The sequence below is a fragment of the Oncorhynchus gorbuscha genome, linkage group LG17 (assembly GCF_021184085.1).
Source record: "Oncorhynchus gorbuscha isolate QuinsamMale2020 ecotype Even-year linkage group LG17, OgorEven_v1.0, whole genome shotgun sequence".
Lineage (NCBI taxonomy): Eukaryota > Metazoa > Chordata > Actinopteri > Salmoniformes > Salmonidae > Oncorhynchus > Oncorhynchus gorbuscha.
In genome coordinates, this window is record NC_060189.1 from 3,339,736 (window position 1) to 3,362,593 (window position 22,858).

The 22,858-nt window shown below is 46.0% G+C and overlaps 2 protein-coding genes across 2 annotated transcripts in view; one reads left to right on the forward strand and one right to left on the reverse strand.

Moving 5' to 3' along the window:
* The window catches only part of LOC124001333 (deubiquitinase DESI2-like), a 1,147,470-nt gene that overhangs the window by 40,961 nt on the left and 1,083,651 nt on the right, over positions 1-22,858 (reverse strand). The window lies entirely within an intron of this gene.
* cnih1 (cornichon family AMPA receptor auxiliary protein 1) lies at positions 769-22,754 on the forward strand. The gene is made up of 5 exons (XM_046308050.1): positions 769-920; positions 1,916-1,984; positions 18,384-18,496; positions 20,586-20,729; positions 21,596-22,754. The coding sequence occupies exons 1-5, from the start codon at positions 840-842 to the stop codon at positions 21,621-21,623; spliced, it is 435 nt and encodes a 144-aa protein (XP_046164006.1). The 5' UTR covers positions 769-839; the 3' UTR covers positions 21,624-22,754.

Consider the following 22,858-nt stretch of genomic DNA (forward strand, 5'->3'; position numbering starts at 1 on the left):
AAATGGCACACTATTCCCTTTTATAGTGCACTTCTTAGTCCTATGCTTTTATAGTGCACTTCTTAGTCCTATGCTTTTATAGTGCACTTCTTAGTCCTATGCTTTTATAGTGCACTTCTTAGTCCTATGCTTTTATAGTGCACTTCTTAGTCCTATGCTTTTATAGTGCACTTCTTAGTCCTATGCTTTTATAGTGCACTATGAAGGGAATAGGCTGCCATTTGGAACTGATACATGGAGATAATCAGCCTTGGGAAGAATTCTTCAACCTGCATTCATGAATAAGATATAGCTATATCCGTGTAAAATCATGTGGCTTATTAAGTGTCTTGATCGCTCTGAATTGATGTATTTTTCCAATAATAGTTCTGTACTTTCTCAGATCAACAGCTTTTATTACCTTTTTTCTTAACCAAAACAGCGTCTCAAACATGTAACATATTCAGCTACCCAATGGTGTGAGTGAAACTTGTGAAATATTTGTATTTTTCCATGCTTTATACACTTGTCCCAATAAAACAAAACAAAAATATGTTTAATGTTGTTGCCTGCATTTAATATCCAAAATCACCTCGTTGAATCTCTTACGTGTGTCTAGTTATAATATACGTCCGATTATAATATGGCAATTAATTACATAAAACTGTTTTTTCAGGGTGAGGGTTGTCTCAAATGCTTATTCTTTCGTGAAACTCCCATGTGTTGCCAAAATCGCGCCTGTCGCGACACTGTGGAACGCAACCGGAAGTAGGGGAAATATGTGCGCATGCTCTGTTTGCTCTTCCTTCCTGTCTGGCGTTCCTCTGCAGTTTCCGTGTCAACCTACACAACACACAAAAATGGCGTTCACATTCGCGGCCTTTTGTTACATGCTTGCTCTATTGCTTACGGCCGCTCTTATTTTCTTCGCCATTTGGCACGTAAGTATAACGATGTCTCGATCAAACGGTATGATTTGAAAGTGAATGTAGGTATTATATAGAGAGACAATGTTTTTGTTCTAAACTAGTGGCAAACGGGCTTTTGGGCACCCGTTAACTAACCAAGAATGAATGGCAACACACACACACACACACCAATTCGTGTTGTTGGACCGAAAATACTCATTCGTTTCTGTCCACGACCAGAATATGTGTCCTAACTAGCTATCCATATAGCTTCCTAGCTATATGGAGGTGTCTAAAATAAGGTGTAACACAGTAACATTAGTTGGCGAAATAAGATGAGCTAATACACTAATTAACCGGGGGCCTCGTCGAAACATGACAATCCTCTGACTTGATCACTGCCATTTTCCATGTTTTCTGTTTTGTCCCAGTCTTCCAGATTCTATACTTTCTATTTCTTCTCGGATAATAACTCGCTTTCGATGCCTCTGAAGTCTCCTGAGTGAGACTGTTATTGGGATACCAGTTATTAATTAATGTCTGCATAATGTATTAGTCCCTGTGCTGGCTGTTGTTGTAGCTATTAACGTTAACTAGTGCTTGAGGACGTTGTAAACAAACACTGCAGTACAACAGTATCCGCCTGGGGATATTTGTTCTCTAATTTCTCCTCGCTGTTAATGACCACAGTGGACGTGTCATAATTACCCATAAAACCTAGCGGTCGAACAGGGAAATGGTTCCAATCGTTTTTCCACGATTCATTTTTCCCCCATTGGGAATTTTTTAGAAACATTTAAAATAAGGCCTGTGTTTTATATAGGCCTACTTTTGCGTGATGTATTGATAACCGTGTAAAACTCTCGGACAATGTTGATTTTGACATTTCGACTATTTACGTTCACGTTCAAAAAATGTCAATCTTGATGATTTGCAATCGTTATTTATGTTCAATGATGCAGTTGTCTCTGTCATACAAGATGTGGGATGAAGTCGTTTACTTAAACATACATTCTCTTTCTCTACAGATAATTGCATTTGATGAACTGAAGACTGATTACAAGAATCCCATTGATCAATGTAACACATTGAATCCGGTAAGTAAAACATGTATGGTTGTAGGTGACATCTTTCTCCTAGCTTCTTTGACCGAATACTGATTTGCTTTCTATAATGTATGTATGTAGTAGGATGGATGAGGTTACGACCTAGTGGTCACACTAAGGAGGGATGAGGTTACGGCCTAGTAGTCACACTGAGGAGGGATGAGGTTACGGCCTAGTAGTCACACTAAGGGGGGGGGGTGAGGTTACTACGGCCTAGTAGTCACACTAAAGGAGGATGAGTTTACTATGGCCTAGTAGTCACACTAAAGGAGGGATGAGGTTATGGCCTAGTAGTCACACTGAGGAGGGATGATGTTACTACGGCCTAGTAGTCACACTGAGGGATGAGGTTACGGCCTAGTAGTCACACTAAGGAGGGATGATGTTACTACGGCCTAGTAGTCACACTAAGGAGGGATGAGGTTACTATGGCCTAGTAGTCACACTAAGGAGGGATGAGGTTACTACGGCCTAGTAGTCACACTGAGGGATGAGGTTACTACGGCCTAGTAGTCACACTGAGGGATGAGGTTACTACGGCCTAGTTGTCACACTGAGGAGGGATGAGGTTACTACGGCCTAGTAGTCACACTGAGGGATGAGGTTACTACGGCCTAGTAGTCACACTGAGGGATGAGGTTACTACGGCCTAGTAGTCACACTAAAGGAGGGATGAGGTTACTACGGCCTAGTAGTCACACTAAGGGGGATGAGGTTACTACGGCCTACTAGTCACACTAAAGGAGGGATGAGGTTACTACGGCCTAGTAGTCACACTGAGGAGGGATGAGGTTACTACGGCCTAGTAGTCACACTAAGGAGGGATGGGGTTATGGCCTAGTAGTCACACTAAAGGAGGGATGAGGTTACTACGGCCTAGTAGTCACACTAAGGGGGGATGAGGTTACTACGGCCTAGTAGTCACACTAAGGGGGGGATGAGGTTACTACGGCCTAGTAGTCACACTAAGGGGGGATGAGGTTACTACGGCCTAGTAGTCACACTAAGGAGGGATGATGTTACAGCCTAGTAGTCACACTAAGGAGGGATGAGGTTACTACGGCCTAGTTGTCACACTAAGGAGGGATGAGGTTACTACGGCCTAGTTGTCACACTAAGGAGGGATGAATTTACTACGGCCTAGTAGTCACACTAAGGAGGGATGAGGTTATGGCCTAGTAGTCACACTGAGGAGGGATGAGGTTACGGCCTAGTAGTCACACTAAGGAGGGATGATGTTACTATGGCCTAGTAGTCACACTGAGGAGGGATGAGGTTATGGCCTAGTAGTCACACTAAGGAGGGATGATGTTACTACGGCCTAGTAGTCACACTAAGGAGGGATGATGTTACTACAGCCTAGTAGTCACACTGAGGAGGGATGAGGTTACGGCCTAGTAGTCACACTGAGGAGGGATGAGGTTACGGCCTAGTAGTCACACTGAGGAGGGATGAGGTTACGGCCTAGTAGTCACACTAAGGAGGGATGAGGTTACTACGGCCTAGTAGTCACACTAAGGAGGGATGAGGTTACTGTGGCCTAGTAGTCACACTGAGGAGGGATGAGGTTACTACGGCCTAGTAGTCACACTAAGGGATTTCTCTGCTGTTATGCTTAATTCCAATCTGAGTATCTGACTGTTAATCTACAGTGATCTTGTCAGTTGTCAACTCTAACACATTTTTTTTTTTTTTTTTTTTATCTACAATTTTTATCGGCATAAAGACAGTTGAAAAGGTCAAAAAGATTAAAAGAGTCAAAATTGCGTTGAAGGTTTGTACCAATCTTCGATATGAAATGCCAGTTCAAGTTCAGTCTCCAGTCTGTCATTCTGCACGGGGGGGGGGGGTGTTTGCAAATGTCTTTTCAGTGAACAATTCTCCGAATAGTTGCCCTCATTGGACTAATTTACATCAGGGTTGGAGTCTCAGCTTTCTGTGCTGATTGATATTACAAAATGACTTAGCATAGCCAAACCGGCTCAACGCAGTTTATAGGATGTTGTTAGACCCTGACTCGGTCCAACATCCTCAAGAGTTGAGTCTGATTTTTTTATTTTACCTTTATTTAACTAGGCAAGTCAGTTAATTAAGAACAAATTCTTATTTTCAATGACAGCCTAGGAACTGTGGGTTAACTGCCTGTTCAGGGGCAGAACGACAGATTTGTACCTTGTCAGCTCGGGGGTTTGAACTTGCAACCTTCCGGTTACTAGTCCAACGCTCTAACCACTAGTCTACCCCCGCCCCTACACTCTAACCACTAGGCTACCCCCCGCCCCTACACTCTAACCACTAGGCTAGCCCCCATCCCTACACTCTAACCACTAGGCTACCCCCCGCCCCTACACTCTAACCACTAGGCTACCCTGCCTCCTCTACACTCTAACCACTAGGCAACCCTGCCACCCCTACACTCTAACCACTAGGCTACCCTGCCGCCCCTACACTAACCACTAGGCTACCCTGCCGCCTCTACACTCTAACCACTAGGCTACCCTGCCGCCTCTACACTCTAACCACTAGGCTACCCTGCCGCCCCTACACTCTAACCACTAGGCTACCCTGCCGCCTCTACACTCTAACCACTAGGCTACCCTGCCGCCTCTACACTCTAACCACTAGGCTACCCCCCGCCCCTACACTCTAACCACTAGGCTACCCTGCCTCCTCTACACTCTAACCACTAGGCTACCCCCCGCCCCTACACTCTAACCACTAGGCTACCCCCCGCCCCTACACTCTAACCACTAGGCTACCCCCCGCCCCTACACTCTAACCACTAGGCTACCCTGCCTCCTCTACACTCTAACCACTAGGCAACCCTGCCACCCCTACACTCTAACCACTAGGCTACCCCCTGCCACCCCTACACTCTAACCACTAGGCTACCCTGCCGCCCCTACACTCTAACCACTAGGCTACCCTGCCGCCCCTACACTCTAACCACTAGGCTACCCTGCCGCCTCTACACTCTAACCACTAGGCTACCCCCCGCCCCTACACTCTAACCACTAGGCTACCCTGCCTCCTCTACACTCTAACCACTAGGCTACCCTGCCGCCCCTACACTCTAACCACTAGGCTACCCTGCCGCCTCTACACTCTAACCACTAGGCTACCCCCTCCCCCTACACTCTAACCACTAGGCTACCCGGCCGCCCCTACACTCTAACCACTAGGCTACCCCCCGCCCCTACACTCTAACCACTAGGCTACCTGCCTCCTCTACACTCTAACCACTAGGCTACCCTGCCTCCTCTACACTCTAACCACTAGGCTACCTGCCTCCTCTAACCACTAGGCTACCCTGCCTCCTCTACACTCTAACCACTAGGCTACCTGCCTCCTCTAACCACTAGGCTACCCTGCCTCCTCTACACTCTAACCACTAGGCTACCCTACCACCTCTACACTCTAACCACTAGGCTACCCTACCTCCTCTACACTCTAACCACTAGGCTACCCTGCCTCCTCTACACTCTAACCACTAGGCTACCCTGCCTCCTCTACACTCTAACCACTAGGCTACCCTACCTCCTCTACACTCTAACCACTAGGCTACCCTACCTCCTCTACACTCTAACCACTAGGCTACCCTACCTCCTCTACACTCTAACCACTAGGCTACCCTACCTCCTCTACACTCTAACCACTAGGCTACCCTGCCTCCTCTACACTCTAACCACTAGGCTACCCTACCTCCTCTACACTCTAACCACTAGGCTACCCTGCCTCCTCTACACTCTAACCACTAGGCTACCCTACCTCCTCTACACTCTAACCACTAGGCTACCCTGCCTCCTCTACACTCTAACCACTAGGCTACCCTACCTCCTCTACACTCTAACCACTAGGCTACCCTGCCTCCTCTACACTCTAACCACTAGGCTACCCTACCTCCTCTACACTCTAACCACTAGGCTACCCTGCCTCCTCTACACTCTAACCACTAGGCTACCCTACCTCCTCTACACTCTAACCACTAGGCTACCCTGCCTCCTCTACACTCTAACCACTAGGCTACCCTGCCTCCTCTACACTCTAACCACTAGGCTACCCTACCTCCTCTACACTCTAACCACTAGTCTACCCTGCCGCCCCCGATGATGAAGTTCAACGATCGGTTTCCATTTCTCCTTTTCTTGTTCTTTCTCGTGCCTGAGCCAGTAGCATAGCAGTCATGTGCACATGTTACTACATTGCATTGCTTCCTGAGTTCTGTGCCTTCTGTATCACCCAGCCCATTTCCCCCCCTGTGAGATATATAGATCCTTCGTGATTGGACAGTACAGTAGTTCATAGCACAGACTTCATTTCAACCACTTTTAACATGCTGCTATGTTTCTATGTCTCTAACTGGCTCTTCAATGCTTCAGGTTTCATATATCAAAGCGTAAGGAAATGGGGGGGGGGGGACTGGGCCCGAAACGTGTTTGTGTACACTTTTATTTATAATAATTTTAAAGCTTGTATCCCAAAACAGGCACCCTATTCCCTATTTAGTGCACTACTTTTGACCAGGGCCCTATTCCCTATTTAGTGCACTACTTTTGACCAGGGCCCTATTCCCTATTTAGTGCACTACTTTTGACCAGGACCACCATAGGGAGTAGGGATGCCATTTGGGAAGAGGGGCCTTGGTCTGTAGGAAGTGTAGTTTATTTGTATTACACTGGAAGAGGTGTTCCTCAAAAGTCATTGGGATGTGTGGAAGACGCATCAACGCAGGTACCAATGTTATTGACCTGTATAGCACTACGTACACAAAGGTTAACTGAAAAGACTTGCAAATGCTCAGAACATGCATGAATCTATACAACCTACCCTTTGTCTCCATATAGTGCTGTCATAAGGATACTTCTGTAATATCCCTAATATTAAAATGACCTATTTATTCACTAGTTGGCTGAGGATTTAATGGGAATACTATTTTATTTTTATTTTTTTCCCCAAGGAGAGATTTTAAGTAGGGCCAAGCCTACATTTGAATAGGTTAGGATATAATTCAATATTTAAAGAGGGAGTATTGTAGTTCTACTGACGGGTCTCCGACAGTTGAACATGGATTTTGCGTGGACAGTGACAGGAGGCTCCTTACACCAGACTGGTTCATCAGTGTTGTATTGCTGTGGATCTCTGGACTGGTTCATTCAGACCTGTTGTTGTACCACAACCCGACTGCCTTTGTATGCCTTAACTAGTCCAAGGTTGCCAATTTTTTATTTTTTTTTATTTTTTTAAATCAGCAGCATAAGAATCAATTCTAAATTCTCAAAATAAAGTAGTGCTGTAAAATGCTGAGATTTTATTTATTTATCCCCAATTGCTTGACCGTCATGTTTTCTAGGCTAGCGTTTTGAGTTTAATAGTTGTTTGTAAACACAACGACAGTAGATTTGACTAGACTTTGGCTCAAGCCTATATATGGTCACCTGGGGGGGGTTTGGAACAGATGGCTGTAGAATCTAACACCCTCTAGATCAACATTTTGTAGGAATCACTGATTTGAATAGTAAAGACGGGTGGAGTTAACTTACATAAAACATGAAATCATCTAGGTATATAGTGTGAATCCAAAATGGAACCCTATTCCCCATATAGTGCAACACTTTAGACCAGGGCCCTCGTCAAAAGTAAGGCACTATGTAGGGAATAGAGTGCGATTTGGGGTTTTCATCCTAATCTCTAGTTCTGTTCAAGATGGGCGCCGCATCACAGACCTGCAGATTTGAGTTTCACGGGTTTAATCTTAAGTAATCAAATTTGCCCTTAATAGTTCAGTTTTCTGCTATGGTCAATGTCATATAGCTTGTGTCCCAAAGGGGCACCCTATTCCCTATGTAGTGCACTACTTTTGACCAGGGTCCCCATAGGAAATAGGGTTCCGTCTCCTTCCACATGTTTTAAACGTAGCAGTGTAGGGATAAAACCCAGTGTGTCCACCCCACCCCCCCTTACATCTGTGGGCAGTGGTGGGTCATCCTGAACCACCCCTCCTTGATCAAATGCATGGCTTCCATGTAGTGATTCCATCTGCCCCCCCCCTCCTCCTCACAAGACAGAGCCTACACCAGATGACATCACAGTAGCCCTGTCCTACCCTATGGGACAGACAGACAGGATCACTCACCCCTGCGTCTCCAAAAGGCACCCTATTCCCTACTTTTGACCAGGCCAGGGCCCATAGATTAACCAAAGGGCTTTGTTCTTAAAGTAGTGCACTTTTTTTTTTGTTAAAATAGGGAATAGGGTGCCATTTGGACACAGCCTAGGTGTGAGTGGATTCCTCCGGCCCTGGTGTCCTCTCTCTGGTCCAAACGTAGATGACATGATGCATGTTTCACATCGTATGTCTCTTGTTAGTGCATGAATGGTGAAAGGCGCGTTCTGTTCTCTGCCCTGCCAACCACCCCCAAGGTCTTGTGCAATGAGCATCTACTGTATGATGTAATGTAAATGTGTGTTTAAAATCATCAACAACGTGTGTGCTGAGGGGGGGGGGGGACGGGACTGTTTCTTCAAAATGTTGATGAAAAATGACTGTTTAGTTCCCATGTCTATTTAATTCCTGTTCATGGTGTCCTGTGCATTTTATTGTTCTGTTTAATTATTAACATCAAGTGTAAAACAATCTGAGAGATTTTGAGATGTCTACTTCCTGATTTATTGGTTGTATTCTACAGTCTATTCCAGTTTATAATGAGTCAGTTTAATTTCTGAAATCTGAAGAATGGTATGAGGCTGCATTCAGAGACTCCTCTTGTCCAGTCTGTAGAATGGTCTGAGGCAGCATTCAGAGACTCCTCCTGACTCTTGTCCAGTCTGTAGAATGGTCTGAGGCTGCATTCAGAGACTCCTCTTGTCCAGTCTGTAGAATGGTCTGAGGCATTCAGAGACTCCTCTTGTCCAGTCTGTAGAATGGTCTGAGGCAGCATTCAGAGACTCCTCTTGTCCAGTCTGTAGAATGGTCTGAGGCAGCATTCAGAGACTCCTCTTGTCCAGTCTGTAGAATGGTCTGAGGCAGCATTCAGAGACTCCTCTTGTCCAGTCTGTAGAATGGTCTGAGGCAGCATTCAGAGACTCCTCTTGTCCAGTCTGTAGAATGGTCTGAGGCAGCATTCAGTGACTCCTCTTGTCCAGTCTGTAGAATGGTCTGAGGCAGCATTCAGTGACTCCTCTTGTCCAGTCTGTAGAATGGTCTGAGGCAGCATTCAGAGACTCCTCTTGTCCAGTCTGTAGAATGGTCTGAGGCAGCATTCAGTGACTCCTCTTGTCCAGTCTGTAGAATGGTCTGAGGCAGCATTCAGTGACTCCTCTTGTCCAGTCTGTAGAATGGTCTGAGGCAGCATTCAGTGACTCCTCTTGTCCAGTCTGTAGAATGGTCTGAGGCATTCAGAGACTCCTCTTGTCCAGTCTGTAGAATGGTCTGAGGCATTCAGAGACTCCTCTTGTCCAGTCTGTAGAATGGTCTGAGGCAGCATTCAGAGACTCCTCTTGTCCAGTCTGTAGAATGGTCTGAGGCTGCATTCAGAGACTCCTCTTGTCCAGTCTGTAGAATGGTCTGAGGCTGCATTCAGAGACTCCTCTTGTCCAGTCTGTAGAATGGTCTGAGGCAGCATTCAGTGACTCCTCTTGTCCAGTCTGTAGAATGGTCTGAGGCAGCATTCAGTGACTCCTCTTGTCCAGTCTGTAGAATGGTCTGAGGCAGCATTCAGAGACTCCTCTTGTCCAGTCTGTAGAATGGTCTGAGGCAGCATTCAGAGACTCCTCTTGTCCAGTCTGTAGAATGGTCTGAGGCAGCATTCAGAGACTCCTCTTGTCCAGTCTGTAGAATGGTCTGAGGCAGCATTCAGAGACTCCTCTTGTCCAGTCTGAATGGTCTGTCAGGTCTGAGGCAGCATTCAGAGACTCCTCTTGTCCAGTCTGTAGAATGGTCTGAGGCTGCATTCAGAGACTCCTCTTGTCCAGTCTGTAGAATGGTCTGAGGCTGCATTCAGAGACTCCTCTTGTCCAGTCTGTAGAATGGTCTGAGGCAGCATTCAGTGACTCCTCTTGTCCAGTCTGTAGAATGGTCTGAGGCAGCATTCAGTGACTCCTCTTGTCCAGTCTGTAGAATGGTCTGAGGCAGCATTCAGAGACTCCTCTTGTCCAGTCTGTAGAATGGTCTGAGGCAGCATTCAGAGACTCCTCTTGTCCAGTCTGTAGAATGGTCTGAGGCAGCATTCAGAGACTCCTCTTGTCCAGTCTGTAGAATGGTCTGAGGCAGCATTCAGAGACTCCTCTTGTCCAGTCTGTAGAATGGTCTGAGGCTGCATTCAGTGACTCCTCTTGTCCAGTCTGTAGAATGGTCTGAGGCTGCATTCAGTGACTCCTCTTGTCCAGTCTGTAGAATGGTCTGAGGCAGCATTCAGAGACTCCTCCTGACTCTTGTCCAGTCTGTAGAATGGTCTGAGGCAGCATTCAGAGACTCCTCTTGTCCAGTCTGTAGAATGGTCTGAGGCAGCATTCAGTGACTCCTCTTGTCCAGTCTGTAGAATGGTCTGAGGCAGCATTCAGAGACTCCTCTTGTCCAATCTGTAGAATGGTCTGAGGCAGCATTCAGAGACTCCTCTTGTCCAGTCTGTAGAATGGTCTGAGGCAGCATTCAGAGACTCCTCTTGTCCAGTCTGTAGAATGGTCTGAGGCAGCATTCAGAGACTCCTCTTGTCCAGTCTGTAGAATGGTCTGAGGCTGCATTCAGTGACTCCTCTTGTCCAGTCTGTAGAATGGTCTGAGGCAGCATTCAGAGACTCCTCTTGTCCAGTCTGTAGAATGGTCTGAGGCAGCATTCAGAGACTCCTCTTGTCCAGTCTGTAGAATGGTCTGAGGCAGCATTCAGAGACTCCTCTTGTCCAGTCTGTAGAATGGTCTGAGGCAGCATTCAGTGACTCCTCTTGTCCAGTCTGAAGACCGGTCTGAGGCAGCATTCAGTGACTCCTCTTGTCCAGTCTGAAGACCGGTCTGAGGCAGCATTCAGAGACTCCTCTTGTCCAGTCTGTAGAATGGTCTGAGGCAGCATTCAGAGACTCCTCTTGTCCAGTCTGTAGAATGGTCTGAGGCAGCATTCAGAGACTCCTCTTGTCCAGTCTGTAGAATGGTCTGAGGCAGCATTCAGAGACTCCTCTTGTCCAGTCTGTAGAATGGTCTGAGGCAGCATTCAGAGACTCCTCTTGTCCAGTCTGTAGAATGGTCTGAGGCATTCAGTGACTCCTCTTGTCCAGTCTGTAGAATGGTCTGAGGCAGCATTCAGAGACTCCTCTTGTCCAGTCTGTAGAATGGTCTGAGGCAGCATTCAGTGACTCCTCTTGTCCAGTCTGTAGAATGGTCTGAGGCAGCATTCAGAGACTCCTCTTGTCCAGTCTGTAGAATGGTCTGAGGCAGCATTCAGTGACTCCTCTTGTCCAGTCTGAAGACCGGTCTGAGGCAGCATTCAGAGACTCCTCTTGTCCAGTCTGTAGAATGGTCTGAGGCAGCATTCAGAGACTCCTCTTGTCCAGTCTGTAGAATGGTCTGAGGCAGCATTCAGAGACTCCTCTTGTCCAGTCTGTAGAATGGTCTGAGGCAGCATTCAGAGACTCCTCTTGTCCAGTCTGTAGAATGGTCTGAGGCAGCATTCAGTGACTCCTCTTGTCCAGTCTGTAGAATGGTCTGAGGCAGCATTCAGAGACTCCTCTTGTCCAGTCTGTAGAATGGTCTGAGGCAGCATTCAGAGACTCCTCTTGTCCAGTCTGTAGAATGGTCTGAGGCAGCATTCAGAGACTCCTCTTGTCCAGTCTGTAGAATGGTCTGAGGCTGCATTCAGAGACTCCTCTTGTCCAGTCTGTAGAATGGTCTGAGGCTGCATTCAGAGACTCCTCTTGTCCAATCTGTAGAATGGTCTGAGGCTGCATTCAGAGACTCCTCTTGTCCAGTCTGTAGAATGGTCTGAGGCTGCATTCAGAGACTCCTCTTGTCCAGTCTGTAGAATGGTCTGAGGCATTCAGAGACTCCTCTTGTCCAATCTGTAGAATGGTCTGAGGCTGCATTCAGAGACTCCTCTTGTCCAGTCTGTAGAATGGTCTGAGGCTGCATTCAGAGACTCCTCTTGTCCAGTCTGTAGAATGGTCTGAGGCAGCATTCAGAGACTCCTCTTGTCCAGTCTGTAGAATGGTCTGAGGCAGCATTCAGAGACTCCTCCTGACTCTTGTCCAGTCTGTAGAATGGTCTGAGGCTGCATTCAGAGACTCCTCTTGTCCAGTCTGTAGAATGGTCTGAGGCAGCATTCAGAGACTCCTCTTGTCCAGTCTGTAGAATGGTCTGAGGCAGCATTCAGTGACTCCTCTTGTCCAGTCTGTAGAATGGTCTGAGGCAGCATTCAGTGACTCCTCTTGTCCAGTCTGTAGAATGGTCTGAGGCAGCATTCAGAGACTCCTCTTGTCCAGTCTGTAGAATGGTCTGAGGCTGCATTCAGAGACTCCTCTTGTCCAGTCTGTAGAATGGTCTGAGGCTGCATTCAGAGACTCCTCCTGACTCTTGTCCAGTCTGTAGAATGGTCTGAGGCAGCATTCAGTGACTCCTCCTGACTCTTGTCCAGTCTGTAGAATGGTCTGAGGCATTCAGAGACTCCTCTTGTCCAGTCTGTAGAATGGTCTGAGGCAGCATTCAGAGACTCCTCTTGTCCAATCTGTAGAATGGTCTGAGGCAGCATTCAGAGACTCCTCTTGTCCAGTCTGTAGAATGGTCTGAGGCAGCATTCAGAGACTCCTCTTGTCCAGTCTGTAGAATGGTCTGAGGCAGCATTCAGAGACTCCTCTTGTCCAGTCTGTAGAATGGTCTGAGGCTGCATTCAGAGACTCCTCCTGACTCTTGTCCAGTCTGTAGAATGGTCTGAGGCAGCATTCAGTGACTCCTCCTGACTCTTGTCCAGTCTGTAGAATGGTCTGAGGCATTCAGAGACTCCTCTTGTCCAGTCTGTAGAATGGTCTGAGGCAGCATTCAGAGACTCCTCTTGTCCAATCTGTAGAATGGTCTGAGGCAGCATTCAGAGACTCCTCTTGTCCAGTCTGTAGAATGGTCTGAGGCAGCATTCAGTGACTCCTCTTGTCCAGTCTGTAGAATGGTCTGAGGCAGCATTCAGTGACTCCTCTTGTCCAGTCTGTAGAATGGTCTGAGGCTGCATTCAGAGACTCCTCCTGACTCTTGTCCAGTCTGTAGAATGGTCTGAGGCAGCATTCAGTGACTCCTCTTGTCCAGTCTGTAGAATGGTCTGAGGCAGCATTCAGTGACTCCTCTTGTCCAGTCTGTAGAATGGTCTGAGGCAGCATTCAGTGACTCCTCTTGTCCAGTCTGTAGAATGGTCTGAGGCAGCATTCAGAGACTCCTCTTGTCCAGTCTGTAGAATGGTCTGAGGCAGCATTCAGTGACTCCTCTTGTCCAGTCTGTAGAATGGTCTGAGGCAGCATTCAGTGACTCCTCTTGTCCAGTCTGTAGAATGGTCTGAGGCAGCATTCAGTGACTCCAGTCTCCTGAGGCAGCATTCAGAGACTCTTGTCCAGTCTGTAGAATGGTCTGAGGCAGCATTCAGAGACTCCTCCCTGACTCTTGTCCAGTCTGTAGAATGGTCTGAGGCAGCATTCAGTGACTCCTCCTGACTCTTGTCCAGTCTGTAGAATGGTCTGAGGCATTCAGAGACTCCTCTTGTCCAGTCTGTAGAATGGTCTGAGGCAGCATTCAGAGACTCCTCTTGTCCAATCTGTAGAATGGTCTGAGGCAGCATTCAGAGACTCCTCTTGTCCAGTCTGTAGAATGGTCTGAGGCAGCATTCAGAGACTCCTCTTGTCCAGTCTGTAGAATGGTCTGAGGCAGCATTCAGAGACTCCTCTTGTCCAGTCTGTAGAATGGTCTGAGGCTGCATTCAGAGACTCCTCCTGACTCTTGTCCAGTCTGTAGAATGGTCTGAGGCATTCAGAGACTCCTCTTGTCCAGTCTGTAGAATGGTCTGAGGCAGCATTCAGAGACTCCTCTTGTCCAGTCTGTAGAATGGTCTGAGGCAGCATTCAGAGACTCCTCTTGTCCAGTCTGTAGAATGGTCTGAGGCTGCATTCAGAGAATCCTCCTGACTCTTGTCCAGTCTGTAGAATGGTCTGAGGCAGCATTCAGTGTCCAGTCTGTAGAATGGTCCTCCTGACTCTTGTCCAGTCTGTAGAATGGTCTGAGGCATTCAGAGACTCCTCTTGTCCAGTCTGTAGAATGGTCTGAGGCAGCATTCAGAGACTCCTCTTGTCCAATCTGTAGAATGGTCTGAGGCAGCATTCAGAGACTCCTCTTGTCCAATCTGTAGAATGGTCTGAGGCAGCATTCAGAGACTCCTCTTGTCCAGTCTGTAGAATGGTCTGAGGCAGCATTCAGAGACTCCTCTTGTCCAGTCTGTAGAATGGTCTGAGGCTGCATTCAGAGACTCCTCCTGACTCTTGTCCAGTCTGTAGAATGGTCTGAGGCAGCATTCAGTGACTCCTCCTGACTCTTGTCCAGTCTGTAGAATGGTCTGAGGCATTCAGAGACTCCTCTTGTCCAGTCTGTAGAATGGTCTGAGGCAGCATTCAGAGACTCCTCTTGTCCAATCTGTAGAATGGTCTGAGGCAGCATTCAGAGACTCCTCTTGTCCAGTCTGTAGAATGGTCTGAGGCAGCATTCAGTGACTCCTCTTGTCCAGTCTGTAGAATGGTCTGAGGCAGCATTCAGTGACTCCTCTTGTCCAGTCTGTAGAATGGTCTGAGGCTGCATTCAGAGACTCCTCCTGACTCTTGTCCAGTCTGTAGAATGGTCTGAGGCTGCATTCAGAGACTCCTCTTGTCCAGTCTGTAGAATGGTCTGAGGCAGCATTCAGTGACTCCTCTTGTCCAGTCTGTAGAATGGTCTGAGGCAGCATTCAGTGACTCCTCTTGTCCAGTCTGTAGAATGGTCTGAGGCAGCATTCAGTGACTCCTCTTGTCCAGTCTGTAGAATGGTCTGAGGCAGCATTCAGTGACTCCTCTTGTCCAGTCTGTAGAATGGTCTGAGGCAGCATTCAGTGACTCCTCTTGTCCAGTCTGTAGAATGGTCTGAGGCAGCATTCAGTGACTCCTCCTGACTCTTGTCCAGTCTGTAGAATGGTCTGAGGCAGCATTCAGAGACTCCTCCTGACTCTTGTCCAATCTGTAGAATGGTCTGAGGCAGCATTCAGTGACTCCTCTTGTCCAGTCTGTAGAATGGTCTGAGGCAGCATTCAGTGACTCCTCTTGTCCAGTCTGTAGAATGGTCTGAGGCAGCATTCAGTGACTCCTCCCTGAATGGTCTCTTGTCCAGTCTGTAGAATGGTCTGAGGCAGCATTCAGAGACTCCTCCTGACTCTTGTCCAGTCTGTAGAATGGTCTGAGGCAGCATTCAGTGACTCCTCCTGACTCTTGTCCAGTCTGTAGAATGGTCTGAGGCATTCAGAGACTCCTCTTGTCCAGACTCCTCTTGTCCAGTCTGTAGAATGGTCTGAGGCAGCATTCAGAGACTCCTCTTGTCCAATCTGTAGAATGGTCTGAGGCAGCATTCAGAGACTCCTCTTGTCCAATCTGTAGAATGGTCTGAGGCAGCATTCAGAGACTCCTCTTGTCCAGTCTGTAGAATGGTCTGAGGCAGCATTCAGAGACTCCTCTTGTCCAGTCTGTAGAATGGTCTGAGGCTGCATTCAGAGACTCCTCCTGACTCTTGTCCAGTCTGTAGAATGGTCTGAGGCAGCATTCAGTGACTCCTCCTGACTCTTGTCCAGTCTGTAGAATGGTCTGAGGCATTCAGAGACTCCTCTTGTCCAGTCTGTAGAATGGTCTGAGGCAGCATTCAGAGACTCCTCTTGTCCAATCTGTAGAATGGTCTGAGGCAGCATTCAGAGACTCCTCTTGTCCAGTCTGTAGAATGGTCTGAGGCAGCATTCAGTGACTCCTCTTGTCCAGTCTGTAGAATGGTCTGAGGCAGCATTCAGTGACTCCTCTTGTCCAGTCTGTAGAATGGTCTGAGGCTGCATTCAGAGACTCCTCCTGACTCTTGTCCAGTCTGTAGAATGGTCTGAGGCTGCATTCAGAGACTCCTCTTGTCCAGTCTGTAGAATGGTCTGAGGCAGCATTCAGTGACTCCTCTTGTCCAGTCTGTAGAATGGTCTGAGGCAGCATTCAGTGACTCCTCTTGTCCAGTCTGTAGAATGGTCTGAGGCAGCATTCAGTGACTCCTCTTGTCCAGTCTGTAGAATGGTCTGAGGCAGCATTCAGTGACTCCTCTTGTCCAGTCTGTAGAATGGTCTGAGGCAGCATTCAGTGACTCCTCTTGTCCAGTCTGTAGAATGGTCTGAGGCAGCATTCAGTGACTCCTCCTGACTCTTGTCCAGTCTGTAGAATGGTCTGAGGCAGCATTCAGAGACTCCTCCTGACTCTTGTCCAATCTGTAGAATGGTCTGAGGCAGCATTCAGTGACTCCTCTTGTCCAGTCTGTAGAATGGTCTGAGGCAGCATTCAGTGACTCCTCTTGTCCAGTCTGTAGAATGGTCTGAGGCAGCATTCAGTGACTCCTCCTGACTCTTGTCCAGTCTGTAGAATGGTCTGAGGCAGCATTCAGAGACTCCTCCTGACTCTTGTCCAGTCTGTAGAATGGTCTGAGGCAGCATTCAGTGACTCCTCCTGACTCTTGTCCAGTCTGTAGAATGGTCTGAGGCATTCAGAGACTCCTCTTGTCCAGTCTGTAGAATGGTCTGAGGCAGCATTCAGAGACTCCTCTTGTCCAATCTGTAGAATGGTCTGAGGCAGCATTCAGAGACTCCTCTTGTCCAATCTGTAGAATGGTCTGAGGCAGCATTCAGAGACTCCTCTTGTCCAGTCTGTAGAATGGTCTGAGGCAGCATTCAGAGACTCCTCTTGTCCAGTCTGTAGAATGGTCTGAGGCTGCATTCAGAGACTCCTCCTGACTCTTGTCCAGTCTGTAGAATGGTCTGAGGCAGCATTCAGTGACTCCTCCTGACTCTTGTCCAGTCTGTAGAATGGTCTGAGGCATTCAGAGACTCCTCTTGTCCAGTCTGTAGAATGGTCTGAGGCAGCATTCAGAGACTCCTCTTGTCCAATCTGTAGAATGGTCTGAGGCAGCATTCAGAGACTCCTCTTGTCCAGTCTGTAGAATGGTCTGAGGCAGCATTCAGTGACTCCTCTTGTCCAGTCTGTAGAATGGTCTGAGGCAGCATTCAGTGACTCCTCTTGTCCAGTCTGTAGAATGGTCTGAGGCTGCATTCAGAGACTCCTCCTGACTCTTGTCCAGTCTGTAGAATGGTCTGAGGCTGCATTCAGAGACTCCTCTTGTCCAGTCTGTAGAATGGTCTGAGGCAGCATTCAGTGACTCCTCTTGTCCAGTCTGTAGAATGGTCTGAGGCAGCATTCAGTGACTCCTCTTGTCCAGTCTGTAGAATGGTCTGAGGCAGCATTCAGTGACTCCTCTTGTCCAGTCTGTAGAATGGTCTGAGGCAGCATTCAGTGACTCCTCTTGTCCAGTCTGTAGAATGGTCTGAGGCAGCATTCAGTGACTCCTCTTGTCCAGTCTGTAGAATGGTCTGAGGCAGCATTCAGTGACTCCTCCTGACTCTTGTCCAGTCTGTAGAATGGTCTGAGGCAGCATTCAGAGACTCCTCCTGACTCTTGTCCAATCTGTAGAATGGTCTGAGGCAGCATTCAGTGACTCCTCTTGTCCAGTCTGTAGAATGGTCTGAGGCAGCATTCAGTGACTCCTCTTGTCCAGTCTGTAGAATGGTCTGAGGCAGCATTCAGTGACTCCTCCTGACTCTTGTCCAGTCTGTAGAATGGTCTGAGGCAGCATTCAGAGACTCCTCCTGACTCTTGTCCAGTCTGTAGAATGGTCTGAGGCAGCATTCAGTGACTCCTCCTGACTCTTGTCCAGTCTGTAGAATGGTCTGAGGCAGCATTCAGAGACTCCTCTTGTCCAGTCTGTAGAATGGTCTGAGGCAGCATTCAGTGACTCCTCCTGACTCTTGTCCAATCTGTAGAATGGTCTGAGGCAGCATTCAGTGACTCCTCTTGTCCAGTCTGTAGAATGGTCTGAGGCTGCATTCAGAGACTCCTCTTGTCCAGTCTGTAGAATGGTCTGAGGCAGCATTCAGAGACTCCTCTTGTCCAGTCTGTAGAATGGTCTGAGGCAGCATTCAGAGACTCCTCTTGTCCAGTCTGTAGAATGGTCTGAGGCAGCATTCAGAGACTCCTCCTGAGTCTTGTCTTGTTCATATGACTCCCTCAGTATATGGCTAATAATGTGTTGTTTACTAATGTTGTTGTTGTTTGCATGCCCCTCCCAGCTTGTGCTCCCGGAGTATCTCATCCATGTGTTCTTCTGCGTGATGTTCCTGTGTGCTGCTGAGTGGCTCACCCTAGGCCTCAACATGCCACTGCTGGCCTACCACGTCTGGAGGTACGTACACATCTAGAACAACCTTGACTTTGACCGGGATTCAACCCTTGGAGTGCTTTTTTTAAAGGCAATGTTTCCGCGTTAGCATATATCACATAAATGGTAAATGCTGCAGATGTCAACTCAATCTGAAATTCACCTTTAAATGTCGAGCGCGATATACCGCTGGATCAGATTGAGTCTAAGCCTTAAACATTAAAACATTCTAACCCTTAGCTATTCCCGCTGGAACGTTGACCCTTACAACTGCTATTTCTCTTCATCGTAAAAAAAAAAAACGCTTTGAAAACAACTTGATTTAATCTCGACCTGTGTGACTGATTTCTGCTTTGGTTATAATGGTCCAGTTTGTAGTGCTGCTTTTCGGTGTTTAGTAATGTTTCTACAGAAGCCAGTGTAGTTGACTTAGAACCCAAGCTGAACACAGCTATGTGTCCTGTTTCAATGCTGGAATGCAGAAATACTACATTCCCCCCCCCTATAAGTAAATGTTTAATGTGTTCCTTTAGTTATGAGTAAATAGCTGTGTTTGAATACCCAAACTAACATACTGTATACTACACACTTAATGAGTATATACTATTAGTTCATTTTAGTATACTGTAAACAAACAGTATCCATTCAGTTGAGTATACTAGCACAAAGTCTGTCTACCGGAAGTTGATACTGTTGCTATGCAATCTCTTGCTATCTTTTTAGCATCAAATTACTAGCTATACATTTTATGACCTTGGGTGTCTTTGTAAATGCAGTCTGAAGTGCCAGAGTGTGCTCTAGGCATTTGTAAATTCAGTTTGTCCGTTCCTTCTCGACGAGAGACAAGCTACTTCCAGACACAAATGACCATTTTACTCTCTCTAGCTGGTTAGGCTGTTTTAATGTCATCCAGATCGTTGGTGACCAACTGCTGCTGCAGGCAACAATTTAATTCTGCTTTTTTTGTTGACGTTTACAGACACCAGCCATTTAACAGGTGTTGCACGTTCGTAAATTAGTCAGTTAGTGTGCCAGAATGCAGAATAAGGCGAAAGTGGTCTGAAATAAGAGTAGATAGCCAGAGCTAATTTATGTCCATTGAGAAAGCACAACAACTATACCTAGAATGACTTGAATAATCACGTCAATGAACTTTGGGTAGTTAGTTAGGTATCATCTTCTTTACCTTTATTTAACTAGGCAAGTCAGTTAGGTATCATCTTCTTTACCTTTATTTAACTTGGCAAGTCAGTTAAGAACAAATTCTTATTTTCAATGACAGTCTAGGAACAGTGGGTTAACTGCCTGTTCAGGGGCAGAACGACAGATTTGTACCTTGTCAGCTCGGGGGTTTGAACTCGCAACCTTTAGATTACTAGTCCAACACTCTAACCACTAGGCTACCCTGCCGCCCCATCTAGTTAATATACGGGCAAGTTCCATCTTTTAGTAGCTTCTACACCTGCATTGCTTGCTGTTTGGGGTGTTAGGCTGGGTTTCTTTCTGTACAGCACTTTGAGATATCAGCTGATGTTAAGAAGGGCTTTATAAATACATTTGATTTGGATTTAGTAGCCAATTAGCGTCAGCTAGCTAACATACAGCTACATACTGCTGTAATGAATGCTACGCGTAAGGATAGCGTAGGCAAAAAAAAAATGTCCACCAACATAACGCGTAGCTTAACTTATTTGAAAAGTCATTACTTTATTCCACTGCTTAACCTTTGTCATTAGTTAAAGCAATGAAAAGCAATGAATTTGTATCCGCTCTCGTCGGACTTCGGCTTCATATTTTCCGCCATTTTCTTCAATTCACGCCCATTTTCTGAAGAATTGCATTATGGGGGTTAAAGGCATGGAAATCGTGTCCACTGCTGGTATACTTTGTATTTTGGCGAATGTAGTACGACATCTGGGAACTTTTAGCATACTATCTATACCATGACCCAAAAAAAGCATACTACGTACTCAAATTACATCACAAATAGTGCTGTTTATATGAGTATTCGAACACAGCTAATGTCTTGTGTTTTCATGCAGGTATACAAGTAAATGTTACATATGTTTCTAAAGGGTAATCATACATTTTTCTCTCATATGTTTTTCTGCAGGTATATGAGCAGGCCGGTGATGAGTGGTCCAGGCCTCTATGATCCAACAACAATCATGAACGCTGACATCCTGGCCTTCTGTCAAAAGGAGGGCTGGTGCAAACTGGCCTTCTACCTCCTCTCCTTCTTCTACTATCTCTATGGGTATGTTATTATCTCTACCTCCTCTCCTTCTACTATCTCTATGGGTATGTTATTATCTCTACCTCCTCTCCTTCTACTATCTCTACTATCTTTATGGGTATGTTATTATCTCTACCTCCTCTCCTTCTACTATCTCTATGGGTATGTTATTATCTCTACCTCTATCTCTATGGATATGTTATTATCTCTATTTCCTCTACTATCTCTATGGGTATGTTATTAGCTCTATGGATATGTTATTATCTCTACCTCCTCTCCTTCTATTATCTCTCTGGCTATGTTATTATCTCTACCTCCTCTACTATCTCTACGGATATGTTATCTCTACCTCTATCTCTACGGGTATGTTATTATCTCTACCTCTACTATCTCTACGGATATGTTATTATCTCGGTCTCGGTCCTTCTGTAGCTCAGTTGGTAGAGCATGGCGCTTGTAACGCCAGGGTAGTGGGTTCGATCCCCGGGACCACCCATACGTAGAATGTATGCACACATGACTGTAAGTCGCTTTGGATAAAAGCGTCTGCTAAATGGCATATGTTATATATATTATCTCTACCTTCTCTACTATCTCTACGTGTATGTTATTATCTCTACCTTCTATGGGTATGTAATATCATCTGCCTATTCAAGGCTGTCTGGTTTTCAAGTGTTACTTGCCATTTATAGTAAATACACGGAAAACCTTAGGATAATGATTTGAAATAGAGAAGATCTAACGGATATCACACTATTAGTCATTTTTGTTTATTTTTTTAATCCAGTCTTCACTCCAGACGATATGCCAGAGAATCAATTTAAACATCCTCGCCCTAAACAAATGCTCTTTATTTTCCTGATGTATTTTTTTTATACCTCTAACAGGATGATCTACGTGTTGGTGAGCTCTTAAGAGTGGTCAGAGGAATGATCTGCATGTACGAGATGAAACACTGTGGTTTTAGTGGAGAGGCTGAAACCGGGACCTGCAGGAAGACTGACTATTTACCACAGAGGCGATACAAGATGGCTGCCGTTTCAACAGGATGGACTAACCGAACCTCCCCAGAGCAGACATTACTAAACAAACAACATTTCTCCCTCTTTTTTTTCAAATTGGGTCATAGCTTTCCTCTCGTTCATAGTTTTAGTCAGTCCACTGAATGCTTTCTGAGGAAGACTAACAACGACAGACATTCGGACCCCCCCCCCCCCATTAGGTCTGATGCTTTAAAATTGATTTCAAATAGTTTTTTTTGACCCCCCCACCCCTCCCTACTTTTGACTGTTTACAAATTAGAAGAGATTCTGTTGTGATCAACACTGTCAGTTATATTCAGAGCTGTGTTGCGTATTATCTAATAAATACTGTATTAAGGATGTGAATTATATGCCAAGCTTGTGAAAATGTATTTTGTGTTGGGGTTGTCATAATTACATGCTTATTCAATTGTAGAATATTGAAAATACTTGTCTTGCCCAGACACATTTGAAAACTAGAACTCACCTCAATAGGTGTATAAGTCTTATCTTGATCACCTGATGGAAAATGTGTTGCACAGACCGGGACAATCAGTATGGTTGTCTTATATCAAACTATTTGATACATTTAGTTTAGGTTTACTATGCTTTCTGAAAGCTTCTACTTTTGTGGCCCCTTACTTGCTTTTAAGGGGCGTTTGTTTGTAGATGCTAATAAGGCTATTTTGATGTGACGCTACAGCAATCCAGAGTAGACATTTCTGAAATGTGTGATCATAACGTTCCTACTGAGGCATATCTAACCATTGAACCTGCTATGTACTCAAACCAATTCCATCATGTACCCGTTTTAGATTTGATTTTACTTTATTGCATTGGTTTAAAAATGTTTTTCAATTTTGGCTACCAAAAAAATATCAATTATTTATTTGAGAATGTCTTCTGCCAAGTTTAACACTCCTATTTGTGACCATTTCAGGATTTCTAATCAGGTTGTCTTGATTTGATTTCCATTTGCAGGAATTTGACTACTTTCTAAAAAGATAAAGAATATTTATCCCAATGTCTTCTGTAATTTACTTTTTCTCCAACCGGTAAAGTCATCAGGAAGTAAATTGATGTTGCTTCACTTTCCACATGTTCATACTAGAGCAGCTAATTTCACCA